This window comes from Tiliqua scincoides, chromosome 4 (genome assembly GCF_035046505.1).
Source record: "Tiliqua scincoides isolate rTilSci1 chromosome 4, rTilSci1.hap2, whole genome shotgun sequence".
NCBI lineage: Eukaryota > Metazoa > Chordata > Lepidosauria > Squamata > Scincidae > Tiliqua > Tiliqua scincoides.
This window is the reverse complement of record NC_089824.1, coordinates 100,449,937-100,477,422: the sequence shown is the minus strand read 5'-3', so window position 1 is coordinate 100,477,422 and position 27,486 is coordinate 100,449,937. Positions and strand designations below refer to the sequence as shown.

At 42.5% G+C, this 27,486-nt stretch overlaps 1 protein-coding gene and 1 pseudogene across 1 annotated transcript in view; one reads left to right on the top strand and one right to left on the bottom strand.

Moving 5' to 3' along the window:
- Positions 1-27,486, bottom strand: part of ADCY2 (adenylate cyclase 2) — a 121,878-nt gene that overhangs the window by 49,889 nt on the left and 44,503 nt on the right. Inside the window, exons 3-6 of the mRNA XM_066623703.1 lie at positions 23,665-23,826; positions 12,748-12,897; positions 3,850-3,998; positions 1,245-1,356 (exon numbers count right to left, since the gene is read on the bottom strand). Coding sequence (XP_066479800.1) covers positions 1,245-1,356; positions 3,850-3,998; positions 12,748-12,897; positions 23,665-23,826 — 573 coding nt within the window. The remainder of the gene's footprint in view (positions 1-1,244; positions 1,357-3,849; positions 3,999-12,747; positions 12,898-23,664; positions 23,827-27,486) is intronic.
- On the top strand, positions 2,514-2,633 carry LOC136650260 (5S ribosomal RNA; annotated as a pseudogene).

The window sequence follows — 27,486 nt, the reverse complement described above, 5'->3', positions numbered from 1 at the left end:
CAGACAAAAACAAAGATTTTAAGTGTTGGTGATGCCAGACATGTGCTATGGAATTCTGGGATTCCTCATAAGCTTCTAAGGGGGTCCTTTAGGAGAAATTAGTAAAATTAGGCAAGGCAACCAAAAGACAGTTTATCTATCATTATTGGTCTTCCCCTGCAATGCTGACCAAAAAAAGAATCGTGCACATTCTAGGATAAACTGAACCTGAGAGCGTAACTACTCAGCTCAGTCAAGGGACATTTCTTTTCCTGTGCTGCAGGCAGAAGGCTAAATGCTTCAACACTTTACCGTGGAAAAAGGATTATTGCTTAGTTCTGTAGAATGTATTTGCTTCCAGTTTGACTAGTTTGACTAGGGTTTGACTAGGGTGACAGGCAAGGCAAGCTTAATCAACACTCAATACGTAAAGATTCTAGGCCACACACAGAAACCTCTGCCATATCCAGCCATTCTGTGATCAGTGTGTGCAGTTGCTCTTGGGTGGATCAATCAAGGTGGAAAGCATTCCAAGGGAGGAAGTTCAAAAGGCAAAGCTTTTACATAAGCGCTGGTTCTGGCATTAAAAATATTTACCTAGATGTGTGTCCCAGCTGCTCCAGGCACACTCAGGCTGTCCATGGATACAGCTGCAGCTATATGGCAGCAATTCCAGTGGTCACGGCAGCTGAAAATAATGTGCTGCCACAACCGTTGACATTGCTACCAGAATGACCCTTCTCACATTTTTACTGCACAAGTGCATTCATGTACATAGTCAGGGAGCATTTCATGGAGAAGGTGGGCACAGCCCCACAGCTCAGTGTCACGAGTATGTGCTTTGTATACTGGAGGAACAGTTCAGGGTTCCATGTCCCTGCATTCAGTGGTTGTGTGCAGAGAGTGGGATGGAGTGGTGATGCATTGTTGGTTAGGCTTGTGGCCTTAGTGCTGATACCAACAAAGCCCCTTACATGTTCTCTCTCCTTAGGAGAAAAAAAAAAAAGCCTGAATAGGGCTAATGTCCCTACAAACTGAAAAGTCAAGGTCAAATCTCAGAACTGTAGTTTTTTAGCACTCAGATATGGCCCTGGTGTCAAGAAGCATGTGATAAGAGAATGGTGAATGCGGAAGATGAGGGTGTATGAAAAACACAGTCCCCTGACTACCTAACAACCTATTCTCATGATACTACTATCCATAATAGTAACAATGATCGTTAAGAACTTCAATACAGCAGCCACTAGCTCAGCCCTGATACTTACTTTTGCAATTTGATCAAATTTGCCAAAGAGTTCATTGAGCATGTGCACCAGTTCCCCAGGAGAGCAGTCACTAGCCAGGCGAGTGAATCCCACAATATCGGCATATAAAATGCTGCAAGTAAAATAATTCATATTATAATATTCCTCTCTAAAAAATAAAGTATTATTTTCCCTTAAGAACTTCTTATAAAAAACAAACAAGTGGGAATTGCCCCAATTACTTCTATGGGAGCAAATTCAACTTGCCCAGAACACATTTTTATACTGAATTCACAGAGGCTAATTCCTGTGACTGTTTTTGTTGGGTTAGCTGGTGGAATGGTTGTGTGTGTTGTATCCTGACATCTCTCAATCAGTTCTGAGCCAGAACCTAGAAAGTTCATGACCCCTTACCCCCCCTTGCATCTGACAAACCCCCCTTGCATCTGAGGTGGAATTCCTCCATGACCTCTCTGAAGAGAATTGTGAATTACTATCCTACAGAGAGGAACAGCTAGAATCTCCGAATCCGGCCACCCAGCAAGGCACTTCACTCTTCACATGGTTTTCATGACAGAAGGCAGAGGGCACAATCTGAGGTCATTCAACAGTTCCAAGGGGTGAGATTTTAAACCAGAATGCTACATCTTTAAATTTTCTGCAACTTAGCTTATGGGGCAAGGTGCTGATAGTCTTAGATCCTGTCGGGGGTCAGGGGCATGAAGCAGCTCTAGCCTGTTGGATCAACACCTGCTTCTCCAAGAGCTTCTGAGGGTAGTTCTCTCAGGTACTGCAGAGTTGAACCCTGCAGTTCAAAAACGTGTACTCTTGATTGGCTGTCTCCAGTGACTCCAACTGAAGCCTGGTAACTGCCAAGATCTTCCCAGGTGCACCACGGGGCCAGAGCCTAGCTGAAACAGACCACGTGGTTGTTTCATCGATTCTAAATCACACCTTCACATCCTTGAATAAAAGCTTCCTAACGTGATGACATGGTGAATGACAATCTGATGGTGGACTGAAACACTTTCTAGATTTGCAACGCTGAAGGTGGTCATTAACGCCAATTGTAGCCACACAAGCTAGTATTCTTTTCTCAATTACAGGGGAATCTCCTCATTTTTCATATTTTTCACGCAGAATTTACTATGATTTGTGAAAGCAATAACGTTCCAACATCTAGGTTGCTTTTAAAATTTGAGGTAACCAAATAAATGCAGCTGAATTCCAAAATCAACATGTCAAAATATTTGTAATTTACCATGCATTCCCCAAATAAATACAGCCGACAACAGCAGCAACTGTTACCCTGCAGATGCCTGATCTTGTCTGATCTTGGAAGCTAAGCAGGGTCAGGCCTGGTTAGTACTTGGATGGGAGACCTCCTGGGAATACCGGGTGCTGTAGGCTTATACCATAGTCTTTCGAGACTGAAGGTTGCCAACCAGGTATGGAATTAAAATGGGCCACTTTATTGAATACAAAAGATTGCAGCAGGGCAACAAAGAGGTAAACAAAACCCATCCCAAGTGCGGGGTTCTATGAGGGGGAAAAGGTCCTAGCCGTCTTCGTCGCCCAATCTCATAGGGCGTCCACCTGACTCCAGGCGTAACTCAATTGTTATTAAGCCCACCTTTCAACGTTGCCTGAAGAAGGTAACTCAGCCGAACTGCTATGTCTTCAGGTCACCCCTGCAAGGCCCCCAAGTTTGGACAAGGGGCTAGCCAGCCTGCCCCCTCGAGCCGGTCAGGCATCATGGGAGCGGTTCTGGTTCACCCCCTGTCCTTGCTGACTTAGATTGGACACCGAGAAGGTCTTCTGCCTACTTACCCCGCACTTCTACTGCCAGTGACCCAGGCATTAAATACCTATATCATAACCCAAACCCGCTCCACAGCCAGTCTGAGGTAGGCGAAAAAACCACCATCATAGAGCCAATTAGATTGTGATTAAAAATTCCTACCTGGCCCTCAGAGAGCGACCAGCTAATCCCAGACTAGCAACAGGGCAGGTGGGGGTCGCTCGCCACAAATGAACTGAGCGAATGGGACATGAATGGAATGTCCCAACCCACTTTTGGCTAGCCAGCCAATCAGCTGGCAGCAACTCCCTGCTGCCAGCTGAAGGGGGGAAAGCCCGGCAATACTTGCTAGCACGCCAGGAAGGCGCGCTAGCAGCCTCTCTTCTCCCAGTTCTATGAAATTCACATACTTTAAATACCTGTCTGTATATATGTGCAGACAACCGCAGCAACACCTCCAACATACCAAAGCTTCCCCCAAATTCTCTTCAACTGCCGGCTGTCAACTGCCCGGTTTGCTTATCCATTCTTCCCATGTCCCCTGTTTATGACTCTCCTCCTCATTTGCCTCCCATTCTGGCTCTTTGTTGGTATTTGTTTGTTGGGTTTGGTGCGATGCCACTCTGTGCGTGCACCAAACGTCTGGGGCTCCCCAAGACTCCACATATGCACCAGTGGGGCTCCCCAAGGCTCCTTTTAGGGAGTATAAAGGACTCCAGAGACCAAAACTTTGAGAACCTCTGCTCTATATGTTAAATCTGGCTACTGATGTCAATTAAAACATTTCAGCACTGAAAGCTGGCAAGGGATAGTACCAAACAATACCTTACGTTCGTGTGTCTTTTGACATATAAATTATGGAAGTTGTTTGTATTTTCCAGCTGGCCTGCTTTGGGTCCTTGCAACCTCTGAATGATCTCAGCTTTCATCTCCATGGCTATGTGAGCAGGGAGTAAAGAAAGCAGGAGGCGCTCCTAGTTTTGAAAAAGAAAAGATAAAAAAGATCTGGGTTTCAGTGAAGCTCAGTTAAGGATAGTTTGCTATGGAAAAACTAGTTACATGGTGGCAGTTACAAATGCATTTCTTATGAATGACAGCAGGAGGAATGTTCACCCAAGGGTACTAAGTGAGAGTCTACACTGAATTCATCGTTAAGATTAGATTTTTTCCCCTGACTTTTTTTCTTTTGCATAATGCAAATGCAGCCATCTTCCTGGAAGACTAAGGTTGGAATCATAGACATAAAGATTCCTGAACTCAGTGAGGCTTTCTTCCAAGTAGACCTGGATAGGAATGCATGGGGGAAAGGGTTTTTTTTTAAACCCTTTCTGCTCTGGAAGTTTTCCCATGAGAGGAAAAACAGTTTGGAGGGTCATTCTTAACACGTGGGCACACACCCTACCAGAGTTAAAGAGTAAAGACTCCTCTCTCTCTCCTTTCAGGCTTCTATGGAAGTCTCCATGACTGCATTTTAAAAAAGAAAGAAATCAGTCGCAAATGATACACACCTGGCATCACATGTGGCTTGGTCCAGAAAGCAATGTAAACTCATGTTAGAACTATCAAGGGAACATAAACATATCATCTACCAGATGACATGGGCAAAGGACTCTTTTCCTAAACAGCAGTGGAGCCCTTTGCACTTTACGTACCTCCGGACTGAGTAGCTGATGTCTATAAAAAGGAAATGCTGACAACTATTGCTCACATTGAGAGGGAATAAGGTTAGTAAGGGAGGCCTTTGACAAAGCATCTGTTGCCGTTCATTCTAAGGAGGGTGTTTAAGTGCCCCCTTTACCCATTTTATGCAGGACAGCTTATGTTACTAGCCCTTCAGCATTCATTCAGCTCAAAACATGGTCCCTAATTTTTATTAGAGGTTGACTGGGAGTTTATGAAGTACAGTGTGTAGTTCTTGAGATCCAGTCACCAAACCCTCCTTTGTGATCCTTCCTCAGATACCAACCTCCTGTATTTGAGCAGAAAGAGCCAAACGTGCAGCAGACCTAGGCGTTAACTGCACTGTCACAGATCAGACTCAGCTGAAACCATTTTATTTCCTGGAGACTCTTTTCAAGGCAGTAGTTTGTGTCAGTTCTAATGCGGGCAACACTGAACAGGCTGCACTTCAGATAGATACAAGGCCAGGCAATGTTGTACCTATTTATTCTCCACACCTTATTAGGCAAAAACATTTTTTTTAACCCTCACGCATATTACATTCTTTGCAACCAAAGTATAGTTGTGATTCAGAGGCCCACAAGTTTCCATACATCAGTTCCAATTTGTTTCATACCATTATGAAAAAAATTATTTAGATGGGAAAATAGCTTAGTTAGATTAGTATCATCACCCCTAACAAAGCACTACAACTCGCAAAAAAGTGAAATAATAATAGTTTATTAGTATAGTCAATGGACCTTAGAAAATGCTTTGCAGAAAACAATGGATTCATATAGCAGTTGTGAATCATCAGGAAGCACAAGCTACAAAAACACAGAAAAATACCAGCTGATCCAGAATAAAATACATAGTTTCACTCTGAATTTGCTCATGTTCTAGTGGCTATAATGGGGTTCTCAAATTCCTCAGGATTAAAACTTCCAACGTAAGTCTTGGCAGGGAAGGAGGAATGCAGCAAAGGGCAAGGGGGGGAAGTGACACAATCCAAAGGATTGTGCCACTGTCAGGGAGGCCAGGTGCTCTTCTTTACTCACACAATGGAACAGTAGTGTCATACAGGGAGCCCCACAGATGCTTCTGCAGGGCTCAACATGCGGAGAATGAAAAAAAAGAAGATTGCAACTCAGTTTCGCAACCACAAACCAGAAGTGGGTTGCAATCATTTTTTAAATTCTCCGAATATTGGGTGCCCCCGTGGAGGCATTCGCAGGGCTCCCCGTACCCCTGGGATGCTGCAGCTTCATTGTGTGAGTAAAGAGCAGCCCCTGGCCCCCCGACAGCAGTGCAAGCCTGGGGATCGTGTCACCAACGTCCCCCCTCCCTGCCCTTAAAAGGAACAGAGAAAGATGGACATAGGCTGGGGCGTTGTGACACCCCTGTTTGAGAACCTCTGGGCTATAAGAAAGAATTTAGCTATAATCTGATTATTGTCTGAGAAAAAAATAAAGAACATAAAAACTGGGAATCTACTTGGGGTGAAACAGACAGACAGAATACGTTTTAATCAACCTTTTTCCACAGAAATTATGCAGGAACAGAATAGAGTACACCTCTTGGGCTGCAATCCTATGTATAATTTCCTGTGAGTAAGCCTCCCCGAACACAATGGGATTTACTACTGAGCAGGCATGATTAGGATCGTGCTTTAAATCGCTCAAGTTTTAATGCTGAAGGTAGCACATTAAAACATGCAGGAGTCATTTTAGCGAGCTGGTAGCTGGATGGGGGAATCCCTGTCTACCTTATGTCATGTGTGAATTGCTTCTGTACACTCCTAGGCCTGACCTGCCCTCTCCCTTGATATGAGGTGAGATGTGGAAATCCAAATCTTCCTATTGGATTACAAATTTCAAGTCAAGTGTTGAAGTGGTCCAGTCAGGTTTTTGGGGGAACAATTTTTGGTGTCCCTGTTTTGAGTTCCAGCTGCAGCTTTATAACTAGAAAGTGGATTGGATTCAGTTAAGCTTGGGACTATGGTGTTGCAATGCTGCGTTTGTATCTTGTTTTCAGATTCTTCATTGGGGTACTTGTCATCAGTTCAGTTAGATCTGCACTATAGCTTCTGGATGCAGATGACGGTAATTAAAATCTACACATTAGATTTCTCACCACAATTGCTCCTTTCATATTGCATTGCTAAGGCTCAATTCTTCTGGCTGATACACCCTGATGAACTGAGAGTACACTTTAAGTTTACCCTAGAGTCCTCAGCCATGCACCAGACTGCCTGTGAGAGTCACACAAGATTGAAGTGGAAAGCATTTTGTAAACAATTGTGCTAGGTCAACACCATATTAGCCCAGCTAAACAATTCCTAGCTTGCCTGCATGTATAAAATTGAAAAGAACATCCACTCTATGAGCCGAGAATTAGGCTTGCTAAAATGGTTTTGCCTCTCCAAATCCTGGAGTAGAGGATGTCAATTCTGAAAAATAAGAAGCCAAATGCCTGGGGAAACAATAGTTTGTGATGAAATGAATGCCATATTTTATAAGTGTTAACATTTTATAGCATTGCCAGTCTGACTGGCCTGATCACTGTGAATGTGTGAGCAGAGCCTTTGGCAAAAGAACTTTAATGGTCTCTAATGAATATGGATGTTTCCTGAATGGGCAATTCACCTGCGGGGGCAGAGACCAGTTCCTGTGGAAAAAACAGCTGGAATAGGCAGACAGAAAGGGCGAGCACTGAGAATTTCTGGGAAGATTTAACTGAAAATATGGCTGCAGCCTTGAAACTAGCCAAGTACCTCTCCAGCGGCCCTCTTTGCCTTCACTCAAGCTCAGCTTGTGTGATAGAGAAAGGGAAAGGCATAGGACAGAACAGGCACAGAATTTAATGATTAGCAGCAACTCTTTCTTTCTTGGTCTCCACTTCACTCTTCCTACAATCAGATTGGAGTTACTAGAAAATCAGAAGGCTTCCTGCAGCACCATTCAAGACTAGAAAGTCCAGGCAGAAAGAGGCTATCCTGGGAAATCCCCTCTCCCAGGTTAGCAAACAGCCGCTAAAATCCAAGAGAGTCTTCCTTTAAGCCAAACAGTAGTGGGACTTAAATGAACTGGCAAGTGTGACAACCTACTTCTTTACCCAATTCAACTTAGACCAGGTAGCGCAGTAAAAACTATAAGTAGTTTGGGACGCAATCCTAACCAACATTCCAGCACTGACATAGCTGTGCCAATGTGGCATGCACTGCCTCCTGCAGTGGGGTGGCAGTCAAGGGGGCCTCCTCAAGGTAAGGGCATGTTTGTTACCTTACCTTGGGGTTGCACTGTGGCTAGGTCAGTGCTAGAAAGTTGGTTAGGATTGTGCACTTAATGAGTTTAAAACAATAAAGGGGGGGACAGCTCCAAAGGGATCAAAGGAAGGTACAAAAAACAAACACATACAACAAAAAGAGGAGAGTGATTGGCAAAGCTATTAAAATGCAAGTGACAAACGAAACAAATACCCTGATGTGATTAACTGAATACTGTCCTGAGTCTAGTTACTGGTGCTATCCCAAGGGTCTGGACTCTTCACTTACAATTCAACAAGACAAGTGGCTATGCTTTCTATAAAGTAGCAGCTGCTTTCAACAATTGTCCAGGGCAATATACCTCAGCATCCTTGTGCATTGTCTTTTAAAAAAACAAAAAACTTATGGTTGAAGACGTCATGGTTCCAACTGATTAGAGGACCTACTAACCTAACCAGGTCTACTGAGAAGTAAGTCCTATTTTGTTCAATGGGTTTTACTCTCAGGAAAGTGTGGTTAGGATTGCCACCTTAGACACTCCTCTTGACCCTTAATCTGGGCAGGAAGATTTAGATGCCCTATTGACTGCTGTTTGCCAATCCCTACAGGGGGTGGCCTAGGAGCTACTGCCTTAGCCGGAACCAGATAATGAAGACAAACAATCCACAGATGGATCTTGTCTGCCCTGCCATGTAGACAATGGCACTGAATTCAAAGACTTTCAGGGCTATGGCTAATACAGATGGGTGTCTCAGCAGTGTTTTAGGTAGAGGTTGAGACTACGGGGTGGAGTTGGAAGGGTTCCAAAAAATAGGTTAAAAAAAAATCAGGATTTTCACCACAGCTTCTGGTGAAACCACCACAGCTTCTGGTGAAACCACCACACCACAGATTTCACACCAAGTAAATCTGTATATTCATAAATAAAAGACATCATAAGTCTCCAGTGCTCTCCTATCAAAAGAAAACTAAATCAAGTAAAGCTGCCACTGGAACTTCTTGGAACTCAAAAAGGGGAACACCTAACAATATACAGAAGCTGCCCTACATTTAAAAAAACAACAACAACATTCAGCTTAAGAACTTTCAAGATACAAACATGCCTGGCCATATGCCCATAGATGGTATTAGTTGCCATTCCCAGCATTCTTGAGCATCCCATCTTATTCCAGCCAGGCCTGTTAGCCCACTTTTCTAAGACCTCACAGTATAGAGTACTGCAAATGAACTGTTAATGCTTTTTCCCATTCCACGACATGTTCGCTACCAGTAACAGTGATGTTGGTCTTAACAAAACAAGGGACAAACAGGCCCCTGGAACCTAACCTGTTCTTTAGAGGAACTTCTGTATTAATTCAGTGCAATTACTTTTTACTAGTTCTTAATCATTTTTGTCTTTCAAGAACCACACATTCTAATTCATTCAGAACGAAGATCCTTCTTTCTGGATTCATTTTGTAAGGCATATTGAAAACATTTCTCAATCTAGTAAAGATAGGCATTGCTACAGTTACACACTGAGCATCCCACTCAGTTACCTTGTTCATTTAAATCTGTCACGGCTCCCGAGCGCTGTTTCTAAGCCCATTATTATCAGGAACCTGCCGCCTCCTTGAAAACGACATTCAAGGAGCTCTCTCAGATACCAACATTGCCTCTTACTAGAACCTTTCAAAACAACTGATAAGTCACACGATGCAAAGCACCTGAAGAGAACAAGGGTAATTACGCTAACTGCTCGTCAATGTCAAAATGGGGTATGATAGCTTTGATATTTATTTTATAGTTTATTTTCTGCAACAGTTCATCAATGGGGCAAACAATTTATATGGTGGTTGAATCTATGTTTTAGAAGAAATAGAACACACACAGAGAGAGAATGAGAGCTGTATGTGTACAAGCTTTCCCCCATATCCAGTTTCATTCTGGGGCCCCTCAGATATGGAAACTGCAGATATGAGGAAATCTATATAAAGTACAATACTTCATGCTCTCCATGCCCATTACCTTCATTTTTCTTTGCAGCAGAAGCACACTTTTTCTTGCTTAACAGAGGACCAGTTTTGCTTAACTGAGCAACATGACATGCAGGCAGACAGCCTCATGCTACAGGGAGGAGACTAACTGAATGTTAACAGGAAGTTTCCTGTTGGCTGTGTCCCTCTAGCAAAGGGGTGTCAAACATAAGGTCCGGGGATCGGATGCAGCCCGCGGAAGTTTTTTATCAGGCCCTCAGGCTCTCAGCTGCTGAGCCATGCTGAGGTATTACTGCTGAACGGGCAGCCCACTTGAAAACTGAGCTCTCCCATATCTTGAAATATGATCAAGATTTGTATCTTTTCTCTTCTGTCATTTGCAGCTAATGAGTTCCCAAGTGAGAAAAAGTGCTTATTTTTGGTCATGACCTGTTTAATGACATCACTTCCTGCCTAATGACATCACTTTCAGCCCTCAGCAGGCATCATGAATGCTGTTTGGTCCTCTGTATGAAGTGAGTTTGACACCCTTGCTCTAGCATCCAGGCTGCCTCCCTGCATATCTCACCCCGGAGGCAGCCCACAGCGGCACTCGCCCATAAGTCGATCCCACAGATAAGTCGAGGGTAGGATTTGATTAAAAATCATGGGATTTTGTATGACCCTCAGATAAGTCAGGGGTTAAACTTAGGGGGGTATCTGACTAATTTTGTTTGATTTTACCCAAGCCAGATCCTGAAAAATAACCTACCAGTAATTGTTACCTAAGAACTGTACAATCATTAATTTATTAAAAACATAGTATTAAAACACAGTATACATACATAGTATGTATACATCTATACAAACATGTATACATACATAGTATGCATACATACATACACTATTTTTAATACTGTTTTTGCTATAATATGTATAAATAGTATGTATACATAGTATAGCAAAAACAGTATTAAAATAGTCTCTAATTTATTAAAAACTATGATCTATCCTATCTCATAGATCATAAGATACATTTTTATTCACTAATTTTTTAAATCGTACTCTTAACAACTATTTGTAAACACTATCAGAGTAAGGCCATAATCCCATCCACACTTTCCTGGGAGTAAGCCTCATTGACTTTAATGGAACTTACTTCTGAGTAAACAAGCCTAGGATTAGGCTCTAAGTACATTGGAAACAGCATACCAGTAGAACCATTAATGAAATCCTCTGGTGCCTGGTGTCTGGTGCCTTGAGCCAAAGGCTCTATGGAGAACACACAACTGGGAGTGTGCAATTCAGTTCGCAGTAGAGAGACAAAAACAAGGAGTGATTGAGCAAGTGCAGCTGCACATAGTTGCACCTGATTTACTTGGAAGTAGACCCTCTGTGGACGAAGAGCAGCGGCGCCGCCGGGCCTCATGTGGAGTTCCTGGCAGCTACACCTCCTGCCAGCCTCCACCCAGCCGCTCCTCTCATCATTCCTGGAGGAGCCAGGGCATGCCGGGCAGTCACCAAGGCAGACGGAGGGGGGCCATTTCCAGCTGGGGGGGACTTAGGAGGATGGGCAGCTGTGCCTCCCTCCAGCCTGCACCCAGCTGGTTGCACCTGGAGCATCGGAGTAACCCTGGAGGGGGCAGGGCATGTGAGGGCAGCCTACCAGCGATGCACAGCCCTCTGTCTGCACTCCCTGCCACAGTCCCGCTGCCTGCAGGGGCAGGGAGCGGAGTGGGCGTGTCCTGGCTACTGCAACTGCTCGCCGGACCAACGGATAGCAGGGAGCACTCAGGGAATGACCTGCGCTGTCCCACGGCTGCAGCCAGCAGGGAGGGAGGCGCCGGGGAGCACCTGGCAGGGAGCAGCACAGGACGATCCCCATGCGCTCCCTGCCCTCCACTGGTCTGGCGGTGGCGGCGTGTGCACGTGGAGGGCTCTGAGAGGGTGTGGGGGAGCGCCAGCGGGCAGGCTGACCCCCATGCCCTGCCTCCTCCCGGGTTCCAGGCACGACAGGCAGAGTGCAGGCTGGGGGGAGGTGCAACTGCCCATCCTCCTACCAAGCCCCCCCCCATGCAAATGGCCCCCTCGCCCCCTCCATCCGCTGGGTGACTGCAGAGATAAGATGAAGGGGGTGATTCTCCCGTGAGTATGGGGCACAAATTTATCGCCATATAGGCGAGTATCTACGGTACTTTGCAAATTGTAACCAGTTTGTAAAATTCAGCTTTTAGATTTCCTTTGAGGAAAACTTTAATTTTTTTAGTACAAACCCCACATAGCTCTGAATTTATCTGAATAAGAGTTCCAGTCTCCTATTGGCACAAAAGACAGACATTAAATTCTCCCAGTCCATCTAAAAATTATATGATCCCTTTATTGAGAGGGCTAGGTTATCTATGAAAGTCTGAGTACGTCAGTATGGAAGAAAAACAACTGTCTTGTACCACCTTGAAGGGAACATGTTCATTTTAAAGTCAGCTTTAGTAGGCTATGGGTTCACTTCAAAGATGCAAAGATGTATTACTTTGGAGAATGCTCCTTAAAATGGCATTGCTCATTGACATAAAGGTGGACGTTCACAATTTTCATACAATACCGATTGTTGACCATAAGGAAAGAAGAATTTTGATGACAAAAGTGTGCCTTTTCTTATAAACCAAAGTAAGTGGAGAAGAAAGTATAAAGACTAGACTCCACTGGAAACTGCTACAAACAAAACCCTGAAGTAGATTTCTGAAAAACGTTTCATCTCTCCTGTTTAATAAATAAATATTCTATCACATCCTAAACAAAAGACAGGAAGACAGGGAAGCATGAATGGAATTCAAAGAAGAACTTTACCTGCTGCCTCTTCTCAAACTCCAGCTTGATGCGCGACTTGATGCAGTTGCAGGTGTCCTGATACGTCTGCTGTAGAGCGAGTGCCATCAGTTGCTTGTGGTATGCTCCTGCGAGGTTCCCACAGATAAAAATGATAACATTTGCCAGAATCTAAGCGCAGAAAAACATAACAATGAAGCAGATCCTGGTCTCAACCGGACAGTAACACTATTCAGCTTTATGTCTCTAGGTCTTCAGTTAAGAATATAATGCAGACCTTTCCATTTCTTACATCCTTACAATCATTGCTACTAAGGGCTCAGTTCTAACCCCTTATGTCAGTGCTTTCCAGCACTGACTTAAGGGTAATGCAGCGCTGAGGCAATGGAACAAACATTCCCTTAATTTGAGGAGGCCTCCCAACTGCACCCAACTGCAGGATGCAGCATATGGCCCATTGGCTGAAAAGCACTGACATAAGGGGTTAGGATTGCGCCCCAAGTCTACCAAATAACTGTGGTCCCAAAATACTGAATATCTACTGTGTGTGTTAGTTTTCTGGAGATGATGTACTATAGCACAGTTTTTTAGATCAAACTACATGTAGGCTTTTCAGGCATCTTCAAGGTAACAAGGAGAATCATTTTATATGTTTACTTGACAGTGCTGGAATCCATGTCAACTCCCAATCTGCAACACAGAGTCCAGCTTCAAGCATTCACCAGTCAGCCTCAAAGTCTAATGAAATGGAAATGGAAAAGGTGCAAAAGAGAGCGACTAAGATGATTACTGGGCTGGGGCACCTTCCTTATGAGGAAAGGCTACAGCATTTGGGCCTCTTTAGCCTAGAAAAGAGGAACCTGAGGGGGGACATGATTGGGACATACAAAATTATGCAGGGGATGGACAGAGTGGATAGAGAGATGCTCTTTACACTCTCACATAACACCAGAACAAGGGGACATCCACTCAAATTGAGTGTTGGGAGAGTTAGAACAGACAAAAGAAAATATTTATTTACTCAGCCTGTGGTTGATCTGTGGAACTCCTTGCCACAGGATGTGGTGATGGTGTCTGGCCTGGACGCCTTTAAAAGGGGATTGGACAAGTTTCTGGAGGAAAAATCCATTACGGGTTACAAGCCATGATGTGTATGTGCAACCTCCTGATTTTAGAAATGGGCTATGTCAGAATGCCAGATGCAAGGGAGGGCACCAGGATGAGGTCTCTTGTTATCTGGTATGCTCCCTGGGGCATTTGGTGGGCCGCTGTGAGATACAGGAAGCTGGACTAGATGGGCCTATGGCCTGATCTAGTGAGGCTGTTCTTATGTTCTTATGTTCTAAAAACAAATGCAGCACTACCAAAACACATGTGAAGTTGGACTGTGACCCACTCTTGAAGATGTCTGTTTCAATTGGTCTTCATAAAACATTTTACTACTTTGGTTAAAATATTATATGTATTTTTTAAAACTTATCTGGCACTTGCGCTCCTTTTTTCGCCACTGCTCATTATGTGAATTAACTGCAGACGACCCTGAACATAAAATTTTCTCATTGCGTACAGACTATAGAACAAGATGCATTTTACTGTCTCATAATAACATGCAAGATCACTTCTCTTCCCCAAGTGCTCTGCTGAGACAATTCAGTTCAATACCATTGGAGGTTGTACAATTACAACACAGAAGAGAAACAGTGGGGTAGGCTATAACATGCAGTTGACCGACACAAATGCTCCCCATATGTAAAAACAAAGATTCCTTATACGTACAGGACCTGCAAGTCAGATAGGAGATTTTAGTTTCGCCTTCTTTGCAATATGCTCACGTATAAAAACCTATTTTTCAGCAATAGAGAGCCCTTCCCAAGGCAGGCTCTTTCTGTCTGGGCTTCCTACTCTTGGGTGGTGACAGCATGAAGACTATTAATGTCCCAGTAAGTCCCAGCCTGACCAGTAAGAAGAGCAAGAAAGAAAGGATTGCTGTGCCTATCTGCTATGCCCATTTGCCTATAGACTCAGGACTGACAAATAGAAGTTCTTCTCTCAGCGTGCAATTAACTTAGGGAATTCACTATATGTGACAGTGGCTACTCGAGTATGTGGTTTTTTAAAAAAAGAATAGACCAATTCATGGAGGACAGGTCTATTAACAGTTATTAGCCATGACAACTAAACAGAAGTGTCATGTACAAAGACAGTACAACTGGCAAACAGGAAAAGACCATCACCGCCAAGCCTGGCTTATGAGATTCCAGAGGTATCCAATTAGCCACTGCTGCAAACATGTTGGACTAGACAACCCTTTGGTCTAATCCAGCATGAAATTCTCATGTTTTTATAATAGCAACAGCATTCATTTAGCAAACATGGAAGGTTCTGGTTTGCCTTTCAAATTTAGCAGTGTGCTATGCAACTATTCTAAGAACAGAAATTCAGCTTCTATGCTGAGAAATCTTCATGTGCCCGGTCACTAGAACTGTAACAGGACAGCCAATGACAGCAATATTTGAAGAACAAGTTCTCAGTTGCCAGTTGGCTGTGTCATCTACAAACAATTCTAACTCGCTGAAGAGCAATGCACTCATTCATTTCCATTTAACAGCAAGACAAAAGTAAGCACAATGTGTTTCTTCCCTGTAGAACTCTGAGAAGGTAAAACATAGCCATTTGGTTAAATTTATTGGTTTGCTGTTTGCAAGTTACCATTTTTCAACCTTGTTCGAAAAGCAACAAGGCACAACAGAATAAAGATTGAGTAGCTTAGTAAACAGGAAATTTCAGAGTGAACTGGATATTCAGTGTTTTAAATAAGTGTTTTAAATACCTGATTTACTTATGGCTATGAGGGTTCAAAATGCAGTGGGCCCTCAGCATCTGCAGGGGATTCATTCACCGACCCCCCCCCCCTTCCCCGGATACTGATTTTCATGGATAATTGACTCTGTGCAGCCCAAAAAACTGGGAGTGCCTGTCAGAATGATCCAGCAGGCTTTCTGAGAAACAGGAAAGCCATGTACCACCTCATCTCAGAAAGTACGCCAAAGCCTTCTGAAACATACTTGATGCCTTAGAACACCTCCTGGACTTGACCAGAAGGTCATGTGAGGCCCTCCAGAGCAGATTGGCACCCATGTTGGGTCAAATCCAGGAGTGCCAAACTTGCAGATAAGGAGGGCCCACTGTACATGTCTCTCTTTGGAAAGTAGTGCTTTACTCTGCCATACTGAGGTCTATAGATTAGCGGTCTCCAAACCAGTGGTCTCTTTGTCATTGTGACAAATGAGAAGGTCGTGTGGTTTAGAGGTTGTGTTAGTACCTTGTCTAAAGAAGCTAAGCAGGGTCAGTTCCAGTTTTGCTTTGGATGGACAACTGGAATGCCACAGATGATGCTGACAGAATTCCACAAATGAATGTGGACTGTGAAGGTGTCAGCTGGCAAGAAATAGATAACATATTGAGAACCTATCTGATTTGCAGCTGCCTGTGGACATTCTGCTTTCAAGTCTATCCTGCTATTTGCAGTACCATCTCAACTACAGCTGATATAAAGGAAGAGTTGGAACACTTTCCCAGCTCTGGACAAATCTGGTGGCTAATTCTACATCTGTGCAAGAATTACCTGTCTTCAAAAGAACCCACCTTCTATGTGTCTGCCCTTAATACTAATATGGACAAGCTTGCTTTTTTGACAAAGGCACAAATGCAAAGATACAAAAATGCAAAGATGCAGTGGGTGGCCTCCTCTAAAGGTGTGTAATTCTGCTGCTTCTCGGCATTGTGAGCAATTTACTGATCCAATTATACATCATACAGAGGTATAGCATATTACCTGCTCCCAGCAGAGGTTGATTGGAAAGAGGCAAGACCATAACCATAAATCATTCAGAGATGTAACAGGTAACCTTGGGCTTACAAGACTCTCTAGCTATTTGCCTGTTTATTTTTTTTATCCTACATTAGCAGCTTTGCAAGGCTCTCAGTTTGGAAATTACTGTTTTAACCCAACAAAATGTGAAAAATTACAGAATTGCCAACTACAGCTTATAACAAGTAAAATTGCTGTGAAAATTCTGCAATACTCATTCCAGTGTCTGAAGTGTAGAAAACACAGAATGGATCACAGAATTGATGATTAAAAATATTCACACAGGGCTTAGAGGCTAAAGTAAATTTTGCATTGCAAAGTAAAATCTGCTTTTCCTGAAAGAAATAATTCAATCCATGACTTTTTTTGCTTGATTAAATTTTCTAACAAAGACTTGTGTGTTATTACGTCTACTAATATTTGTAAATACAGTCAATTCTTCCTTATCTGCTGGAGTTAGGTTCCTGGAAAATCCAGCCAATACCAAACCAGCAGATACCAAATCATTGATCCTATGGGATCCATGGGGTTAGGGGTAGCTAACCTGGTGAGGAATGCCAGCAGCAGAAAGTTTCAGAATGGTGTGAATAGCTTTAGAATGGCCACTGAAGACAGAGAATGCCTGTCACAGATAGCTTTAGGGTAGCCAGAGATGACACAGATAACCAAGAACATGCAGCAGATAGCATGACATGAGTAACACTCTTGTTACCACAGATAAGCGAATCCACAGTAATGGATTATGCGGATAGTGAGAACTGGCTGTAGCTACTCACCAGGTTGTTTGTAGGTATTGCATCTAGGTGGTCAGACAGAGAAACTTTTTAAAACTAGAAGAACCTGAAGATGTTCCTTCACGCCCACCCGCCCTGCCCCCGCTTTCTATTAGTGTGTTGCAAATGACATATATAGGCATGAGTAGCAAGCAAGCTAGGAAGGATTTGTGAGCCTCTAACATTTGCAAATTTATTTGCAAGGCTTTGTTAAAGTACGCTTTGCGTTAGGTTAGGCAGTTCTTCTGTGTGCCCTTTACAGTAAGAAATGTCACAGGAAACGGCACACAAGGAGCCTAATACATCTGCGTGGAAGCAGCTGCAGAATTACAAGCTAGAGTCTTGTGGCACCTTAAAGACTAGCAGATTTATTAGGAGGAAGCTCTAGAACAGGGGTGCCCAAACCCCGGCCCAGGGGCCACTTGCGGCCCTTGAGGCCTCTCAATGCGGCCCTCAGGGAGCCCCCAGTCTCCAATGAGCCTCTGGCCCTCCAGAGATTTGTTGAAGCCTGCACTGGCCCAATGCAACTTCTCTCAGCGTGAGGGCGACTGTTTGACCTCTCGTGTGAGCTGTGGGATGAGAGCTCCCTCCACTGCTTGCTCTTTCACATCTGTGATGGCAGCAGTGGCAGCAAAGGAAAGGCCAGCCTTGCTTTGTGCAAGGCCTTTTATAGGCCTTGAGCTATTGCAAGACCTTCATTCATTCATATAAGTTCATCTTTAATATATTCATTTATGTAAATTTATTCAAATTTTAAATGTAAATTAATTCCCCCCCCCCCGGCCTCTGACACAGTGTCAGAGAGCTGATGTGGCCCTCCTGCCAAAAACTTTGGACACCCCTGCTCTAGAACAATGGTTCTCAAACTCTGAGGGAGTTTCACTCCTTCAGTAAGTCTTTGTGGGGGAGGGGCAAGGGCAGGGAAGCGATCCCCAGGATGGCATCCCTAAGGGGGGGGCAAATGGGGGGATGCTTTCACTTACTTTAATGTTGGTAGTGCTGCTGGAGGCTGCAGGAGGTGCGGGGAGCCCAGCGCAGCACTCCTCAGGCCTCCCCGAAGTTTGGAATCCTGAAACGGAGTGATTGCAATTCACCTCCTGAAAACCTTCCTGCTTTCCTCCCCCTCCCCAAATAAAACACTTCCTATTTTACCAGTCACCAGGGGTCTTAAAGTTGTTTCCATGCAGTTGGAGACAATGTGCTTGTCTCTCTCCCCCCGAGAGAGACAAGCACACACTTTACTTGGCCAGGAGCAGAAAAAGGGTACTGTTTTTAAAGTGATTTACTAATCTTGTTCTTTGACTGAAGAGGAAGGGCTGGATTTTTAAAGTGATGAATCTTGCTATTTGAAGGGAATACTTATCAGCCATTGATGAAGTGATTGCCAGCCCAATCCTATCCACATTTTCCTGGGAGTAAGCCCCATTGACTCTAATGGGACTTACTTCTGAGTGGACATGCATAGGCTTGAGCTGTGCATCTCCTAATATAGGAGACAAATCAGCTTCCTAACCAAACCCTTATCAGCTCTGATATACATTTTCATGGTCTATTTTTGTTTTCCCCACCAGCTGCTGGAAAAATTTAATTTCATTAAATTAATAAAGGGTTCAATCCTATCCAAGGAGAATGGGAGAAATGACTAGTTGGATTGGGGTCCACAGGGGTGTGTGTGTGTAATGTTGGTCAGACTGCTTGTTCACAAAGTTCATTTGATAAAACAATTCTGTTGGTATGCTTACAAAGTTTTAAAAAATGAGTCCTCCTGGACCAGACAAAATCTACCTACTCCAGCATCCTGTCTCCAACAGTGGTTAGCAGCTGATCTTTATTAAGCATGTATATTGCTGTGTATTAATAATATATTTTTAAGATCTGCATTTAATTAATGATATGATTAATATTAATATAGTTAATATATATTTAATATTTAATATTATATTATAATAAATATAATATCATAATATTATATTTAATATAGTTAATATTTCTGGCCACTTCCTGTTTAATGATGTCACTTCCAGCCCTCAGGAACATGATGGGGAGTCATGGCCAACAGCCACGGCGGTCAAGAGTGCCACTCGCCAGAAAAGTTTGAGTACCACTGCCTTAAAGGGATGGGAGAAGCGTTACACAAACTGGTGGGTCGCGACCCTCCAGTTTGAGAACAACTGCTCTAGAAGACTAGTGTCCAACTTCATCAGCTGCATGGAGCACCATCCTCAGTTGGCCAATTATATGCACAGAGAAACAACATGTAAAATCACTGGGCTTAAAGGCCACAAAACGCAAGAGGTACAGCAAGTCTGACATTTCAATTCAAAGCACAAATGTAAGATTCTCTATTTTATTTGTAATTGCTTTCCACTGTTTGGGGGCTTTATAGATCAGGATGTGTTTGATAAGTGTGTTACATCCAGGAAGCCATGACAAAGATTTTGGGTGGGTAAGCGGTGGGACGGTGGTGAGACATATTTCAAAACTAAAAGTTTTGCATACTCCCCAAAAATCAGACAAGAGCTAGGCTCAGGAAACTATGTAGGTTCTTCCAGGCACAGCATTTACCTACTGACAGAGAAGCTGTTTCAGCACATCTGACTCTTTCACACTTCATGTAAGGATTATTGTGCCAACTGCCATGCTGGTTTCTGTTGGCTCAAATAGCAGCCCACAGACTAGCAAGATCTGCCAGGCTGCATCGTCCAAAAAAAGTAATAGTTCCACAAAAATCCTACACCATATGATATGTTTTCTCATACTACATTTTTCCCCCGGCTGCTGATTCAGTAGTGCAATGTGATTTCAATTGAGGTTGATAATAGGTTTTAGACAAGTCATAATACGTTTTGGCTACAAGTGTGTTTCTCTAGACACAACATACTCAAAGGAATTCCTCTCACCAGTGAGCCATTTCCCACCAATAAGCCCCATCACAGATGACAAGCTGGCAACTAGAGTGGATGTCATCTAGGAGTAGGACTTTTTCTGCAGTGGCCCTGGAATAATAGAATACCTTCCCTAAGAAGAACTGCTTGTTTTCTTCTATGTTACCCTTAGGAAACAAGTGAAAACATTTATATCCTGCCAAGCCTTTAGGTGCAAAATCCTTCAGAAGGTGCATTTGAACAGTTTTTTAAAATCTTGTATATTAAATAGTTTTAAATTGCTTCAGGTTTCAGGATGTTTTAACTGTCATTAAATTTTATTGACTTTGAACATGAATTGCTTTCAGAACAATTTATTAAAAGACAATTTAAATACAGGACAAATAAAGCCTATCTGAAGAACAAATGGAGAGACTTGAGAATAATCATAAATCCTTCTATGCTGGGTTTTTCTATATTCCAGTATATTTTCCAACATATTTTGGCCCTGGATCAAAGCCATCATGAGGTTCCTTTTGCATGTATTGTGACTGGGAGGGAGTGTACCCTACCTCCAAAAGCTATTCAAAGCACTCTTCAGTGCAGTACATGATAACAGCATAAGGAAGCAAGCATCAGCTAAGTCCTATGCATGCATGGGAGAGCTTTAAGTACACACATGAGGCACTCTGGAGCCTGACTTTGACTATATATTTTATTTCCATTTCATAAAGCAGTAATACAACTACAATAAATACAATTCAATCTAGCCACGCTGCAGAACTTGATTCTAGTCTCCACTAAGAAGTTTCTTACCATGACTATTTTAATCTAACTCGGTAGTTCCCAAACTCTCTGGGAGTTTGCTATAAGTCTTTGCAGAACTTTGAGAACTTTGCTGTAAGTCATGATTGAAAATTGGAAGTGGTTTCCAATCATTGTTTTTAGTTAATTGCAGGACTGGGGAGTCCTGCAGAAGCACTTGCGGGCTCCTTGCACCCCCCCCCCCGCCGGAGTTCAACACTGGTGGAGGTGTCCCTCACAGCAGCACAAACCTGGGGATCACATCACTGCCTTCCCCCTCCTCCCCGCCCTTTAAAGGGGCAGAGACAGTGAATGCCTTGCTAGTTGGTTGCGACCCACCAGTCTGGGGACCACTGATCTAACTCTTTGCTGTAGCAAGAAAGCAAAAGAGAAATGTGAGAAACATTCTAACAATGTCATGCACATAAAATGTGAAAGGCACTGAACAGAGATAAAACAGTCTCTCTGCAGTCCTGAAACAGCTCACTGTGAAACTGTTAAAGTAAAATCTCTGTCACTTCTTTGAAATAAGCAATTTGAGGATAGAGCCAAGGCTGTTAAGTCTCATATAATGCTGTGGGCAGTAGTGCCTTGTTTTTTTACTAAAGCAAGAAAAAGCCTGAATAAAAAAAATTACCAGCAGTAACAGCCACTGTAGCACTGACTGTTGGCAAACTTGAAATGATTTGTAGAGACGTGCCTGGCTCTCACTATGACAAAAGAGGTATTTTTCCCTCTTTACAAGAACATAACTACAATATTTTCAAAGACTGACAGGCCCTATAGCAGGGATATCAAACATAAAGCCTACGGACGGATTACAGACCATGGAATCCCTTTATCTGGCCTACAAGATAATTGGGCTCTGCCATGTTTTGAAAATATCAAAATTTGCATATTTTCTCTATCATTTGCAGCTAATGAGTTCCTACATGAGAACAAAGTGCTCACATCTGATCATGACCTGCTTGATGACATCACTTCCTGCTTCATGATGTAATTCCCCACCCTTAGCAGGCACCACGGATGCTATTTGGCCCATTGTATGACATGAGTTTGACACCCCTGCCCTATACCATAGGTACTTGAAAAGCCCTAATGAAACAACCACCAGGAGACCATCACACACTTTCTCACATGAAGAAAACAAAAGATTCTTCTTCACTGGAGGTAGGATGCAGACACACAACTACTATGAAGCCTTCTGAGGAGACTGTAATGTTCCAAAAACAGGCCAAATGTCATGTTTTTGGTACCATTGGGAGTTTAAACTCTTGTTAAAAGACCGAAGTATTCTGAATCAGAAGGTACATTCTCACCCATCTTTTCAAGTAGCAGCAAAGTTGCATTATTTATTATTTTATTTTATTTTTATTGATATCCCACCATTTTGCACTGGCCTCATTGGAGAGTAGACCACAGCTCTTCTTGTCTGCTTTATCCCCAGGTTGAGAAATCAAGGGTGACTGTTGCATAGTAAAACAACAAGATAGTTTGGGAGCTTTGCACTCTACTCAGTTGCTTCTCAAGTTGCTGACCAAGAAGGCAGAACTAGTTGCAATCTATTCTACTGCTAGAACTCTCAGAAGCAATGTAACACTGGAGAACTCTGGACAAGTGCAAACTGTCACCACATATACAGTCATTTGTCTGGACTGATCTGCCACTTGGAGAATCTTACCACACCTTAGCCAATCTACCAATCAGCAGCTAGAGGCTGGCAGAGATGATAGCTTTAAAGATATGAAGGCAGTATGAGACATCATTGTATGCAGTACACACACTTGCATCTTTTGACTTATATCAAACAGGATTCACAAGCTTTTAATGCACTACAGAAACCTACCACCTGTTGGTCATGGGCAGCAGAAGGAGAGAGAATACACACCGCGGACAACAATGTGTCTGTGCCTTTACCAAATCACCTCCCACTCTCTGAAAAGTCTATTTAACTACATTATTGGCCTTTGAGTTAGAAGCCCCTTTAATGTTGAAGAGAGCATTATTAAGCACCTGCTTACATTTGAAATCACTGGAAAAGGTGGCCTGTAGCCCTTACATTAATACTAATTATATTTTTACAAAAAAATAATCATGGGCAATTTATTTATTGAAACAATGAATCCTGAATGCAAACAAAACACTGAAGAATAAGCATAAGTAGCAAGGCTTGATTTGTTTTTAAAGAATTGTAATTTAAATTATGTGAACTTTTGGATCCCCATTAAACACAAATCATTTTTAAAGGCTTATGGAAGGAAACCTTCGAGACGTAGATTATACTGTAATAGCTTCTGGAAAATTGGCAGAAAATCCAAATCTATGTAATATTTTAAATCACTGTACAACTTTTGTTTTTGTTTTATTATTTTCCATAATATAAATGATTATGGAACTGTATATCTTAGCCCAATTCAGCGTGTCCTTGAGTAGAGGGCAGAGGGCAACTTCAGGGTACACCGGGTTCTCCTAAAGTGCTTTGGAGCCAACTACCTCACTGAAAAATAGTTTCTTCAATGCAAGAAGAAATTCAGTCATGTTCTTAATAATAGACAAGTTATATTTGCTATCCAGGATAATTAGCAAGTCATTCAGCACATAATGATCAATTCCACCAAAAACATACCTGCCAAGCCAAGTGTTCCTTGATGATGTCCGTTGATGATAGACAGATACTCAGAACAATGGTATGTGATGCAGAAGTTAGGGCGCTGGCAATAATCGCATCCTTCATGTCAAAGGGCAGCATGGTATAAACCACAAAGATTATGAATAAGAAAAATGACACCTGTGTGGAAAAAGACAAAGACAGCCCTGGTCAAAAACTTCCAAAAGGATAGTCATGTTGGCCTGTTGCTGCAAAAACAACAAGGAGAGGCAAGTTCATTACGAAGGCCCAAATTCTAACCAACTTTCCAGCACTGGCATAACAGTGTCAATGGAGTATGTGCTGCATCCTGCAATTGGGTGGCACTCTTGGAGGCTTCCTCAAACTAAGGGAATGCTTATTCCCTTACCACAGAGCAGCATTGCCCTTATGTTGGTGCTGGAAAGTGGGTTAGGACAGCACCTTAATACACTTACAGTAGCATAAGCTTTCATGGAGTAGAGCAGGGGTATCAAACATAAGGACTGTGAGCCAGATACAATCCCCATAAGCAGAGTGTCTGGCCCCCTGTGATAACTGAGCTCTCTCAGCTGCAAAGTGACACATCAGCACCACTGAACTGGTATCATTGAGAAAGCCCTACTATCATGTGGGTCATCCTTTCAGTAGTGCTGCTTCTGCTGAGCTGCTAGGAGGTACAGATGGAAGGAGGCCTCAGAAGACAAGGAATACTACAGGGGAAGGCACAGACCAAGAGGGGTGAGAAAGCGAGAAGCTGCCAAAGTGCTGGGAGAACCTAATTATCGAGTGAACTGCCCTTTCAGCAGTTTCACTTCTGCTGAGGCATCAGTTTGCAGAGCAACTCTCAGCTGATGAGCTACAGAGTGGCATCTCTGCAAAAGTGGCACTGCTGAAAGGGCAGTCCGTGTGATAACTGAACTCTCGCATATTATGAAAATGTGATCAATGTTTGCATATTTTCTCCTCATTAGCAGCTAATGAGTTCCTAAGTGAAAAAACAGTGCCTATAACTGGTCATCACCTGCTTAATGACATCAGTTCCTGCTTAATGACATCACTTCTGGCCCTTAGCAGATGTAATGAATCCTATTTGGCCCACTGTATGAAATGTGTTTGGCACTCCTGGATGAGAGAATTTGGTAAAGGGGGCTCTAGTACACAATATTTATATTTGTTAGTTTATAAAGCGCCACAGGATTCTGTGTTGTTCTTGTCAAAAAGTAATTTAAAAATCTTCAAAGCATATTTTTTGCTAAAATGCTATTGCTAATATATCCATGAGCTAGAATCCAAAGAGGATGCACCTGGTAGGATTTTCAATTTTTTCTTTTATCAATGGACACATATAGTATTTATAATTTTAACAATTCTATTGTTGCATTTGTATTTATTCAAACTGTTCAAATTTGTTAGCTGCCTTGAGCTAGAAAGGTGGGGTAGAAATCTTTCAAAAAAATACATACACCAGCCACATCACAATCGACTTTTGAAAAACCCTTCAAGTTCAAAAGCCTTTTCCTATATGATATGAGGAAGAGAATCACAACCCCCAAATGTTCTTGGGCATGCATTTTGTTATTTGGATGCTGTCCATTAATGGTTTGTGTAGAATTACTACATATTTATTAATAATAAAGCAATATAATTCATTCCACAACATCCCAAATGTAATCTTATTTCCTTCCACAGTTTACAAAATAGGGACTAGCACAGAAATAAACTTGGAGGCAATGAAGGAAAAAAAAACCATTTAAAATTATCGTTTACATTCATATGTTCAGTAAAAACACAAAATCTCCTCACAAATAATTTCCAAAGTCCCAAGTACAGAATACCTCTGCCTTCTAACATGATTGCTTCTTCAATCCAGGTCCATTCCCAGCCCACTACTTTGACGCTAGCAGGATGGACACTCCAAAGACATGCTTCCATGTCTTCCTCGATGGGACCCATGAAGAGAGAAGGTAAATCCTGAGCCAAACATCCCACCCATGTAATCCATTCAAATCTGGCCTACACTCCTTAGCAGCAACTTCAAAAATTGCTCTAGAAAATGTGCAACCAAACACTCACAGAGCATGCACTCCAAATGTACCTTTCTACATGGCTTAAACAGCCACACATACCAGGGTTATACAACACTTTGCAAAACAGAAATTAAACAGTACCCAAATTCTCAAATTAAAATATAGTTATACCTTTCATAATGCATGGCATCCATTCTGGAAAGTTGAGCACTGTGTGAGTAGCACTATAGGCAATAAAGTTACAGCACAAAACCAGCACCAATTGCCCATAAGACACTGCTTTCATTAAGAAGAATAGCTGACAATCATGCCGGGACAAATCGCTCAGTAACAAAGCGGTGCTAAAGGTAAAAGAGGTATGAGTATAGCCCTAAAGTTTAGCTCTGCAGCCTCAAATATTTGATAACCAAGAAACATGTAGTGGAAAAGTCTAGTCTCTATGTCACCTTCAAATACTGAAAATCAGACTTTGAACCTGGAAAAACACTGATTCAGGAGGGAAATGTGACACAGATAAAAAAAACATCAAAATTATTTTCTGATGCTAGCATTCCAGGATCCAGGAAGACAAATTCACAAATGGAAACCAGTTTTTATACATGGTATTTCCCTAACACTCCCTCCCCCACACACATTTTATTTTAAACAAATCAGAAACTGGCACTTTTGTATATCACCACTAGCTTATAATTATCTAGGTGTAAGACTTTTAAAAGGTATCACCTCCTGCAGCTTTAAAGTGGTTCTCAAAAAAGCAACACAGAAAAACAGATGAGATTTCTATTTTCATCTAACTCTAATCATGCCACATTATATGCCTGTGTGAATTCAGATGATTAAAATTCTATTTTCAGCCTCAAATTTCTGATTACCAGTAGCCAGCTTGAGATCTTGCCACAGAGCAAGAACCTCCCAACAGCCCAGGCTGAGAAAGGCTAAAAAAAACTGAGGAATAATCTCCAGCTGAAATTGTCATCAAGGATGCAGAATCAAGGCTCAGTGTGATCTGGAAATATCTTCCCAGGAGTGCCATAGACTGCCCGATAGCTTGCTGCGTGAGGTAAGGGAAGCTTTTTGTTTTTGTTTGTTTGTTTTTCCCTCTGTTTACATGTTTTTAAACCTTTTTTACTGTGAATTTACAGCACTTCTGGAAAAGCGTCATTTCCGGTTCCGACTTGGCCATCCGCATATTTTAGCATCCATGGTAATAATGAGGCATGACCGTAAAGGCAACCCCCCCATAGAGCAAATTACAACAAACCAATTTTTGGGAAGACTTCAGGTTAGAAAATCTCAGGAAGTGGGCTCTGCACCAATTTACCTATTCTGGGACTGCAGATAAGTTGTGTCCAACATTGAGAGGCACTACTATTGCCAGTATCATTTTAATTCATTCTGTTTTATCTCCAAATCCAGGTCCATAAGCATACATTGTAGTGCTGATGAAGTGGGAATACACAAATGTCTTTTACGTTATTAGAGAATATCCACTAATAAATTCACAGCCTAAAACCTACTAACAAAATTCATTTTAAGATGTATGCAATCATACAGAAGACAGTTGTAAGTAAACAATAAGCACTTAGTAAAACAATAATCAAGTTTCTGCAGTACTAAATGGTTACCACTGCATCCTGAGCTGGATTCAAGCAGGCTGGAAGTCTTCTCGGAGAAAAGGGGACATTTGTCCCCTTATCCTGTGTAATGCACCACATTGCTCAATGGGGCTGCCCAAGTCAGTGCCAACTATTTCAGTGGTGCAAACTCAAGAAGCCTCATATTGGGGATAAGA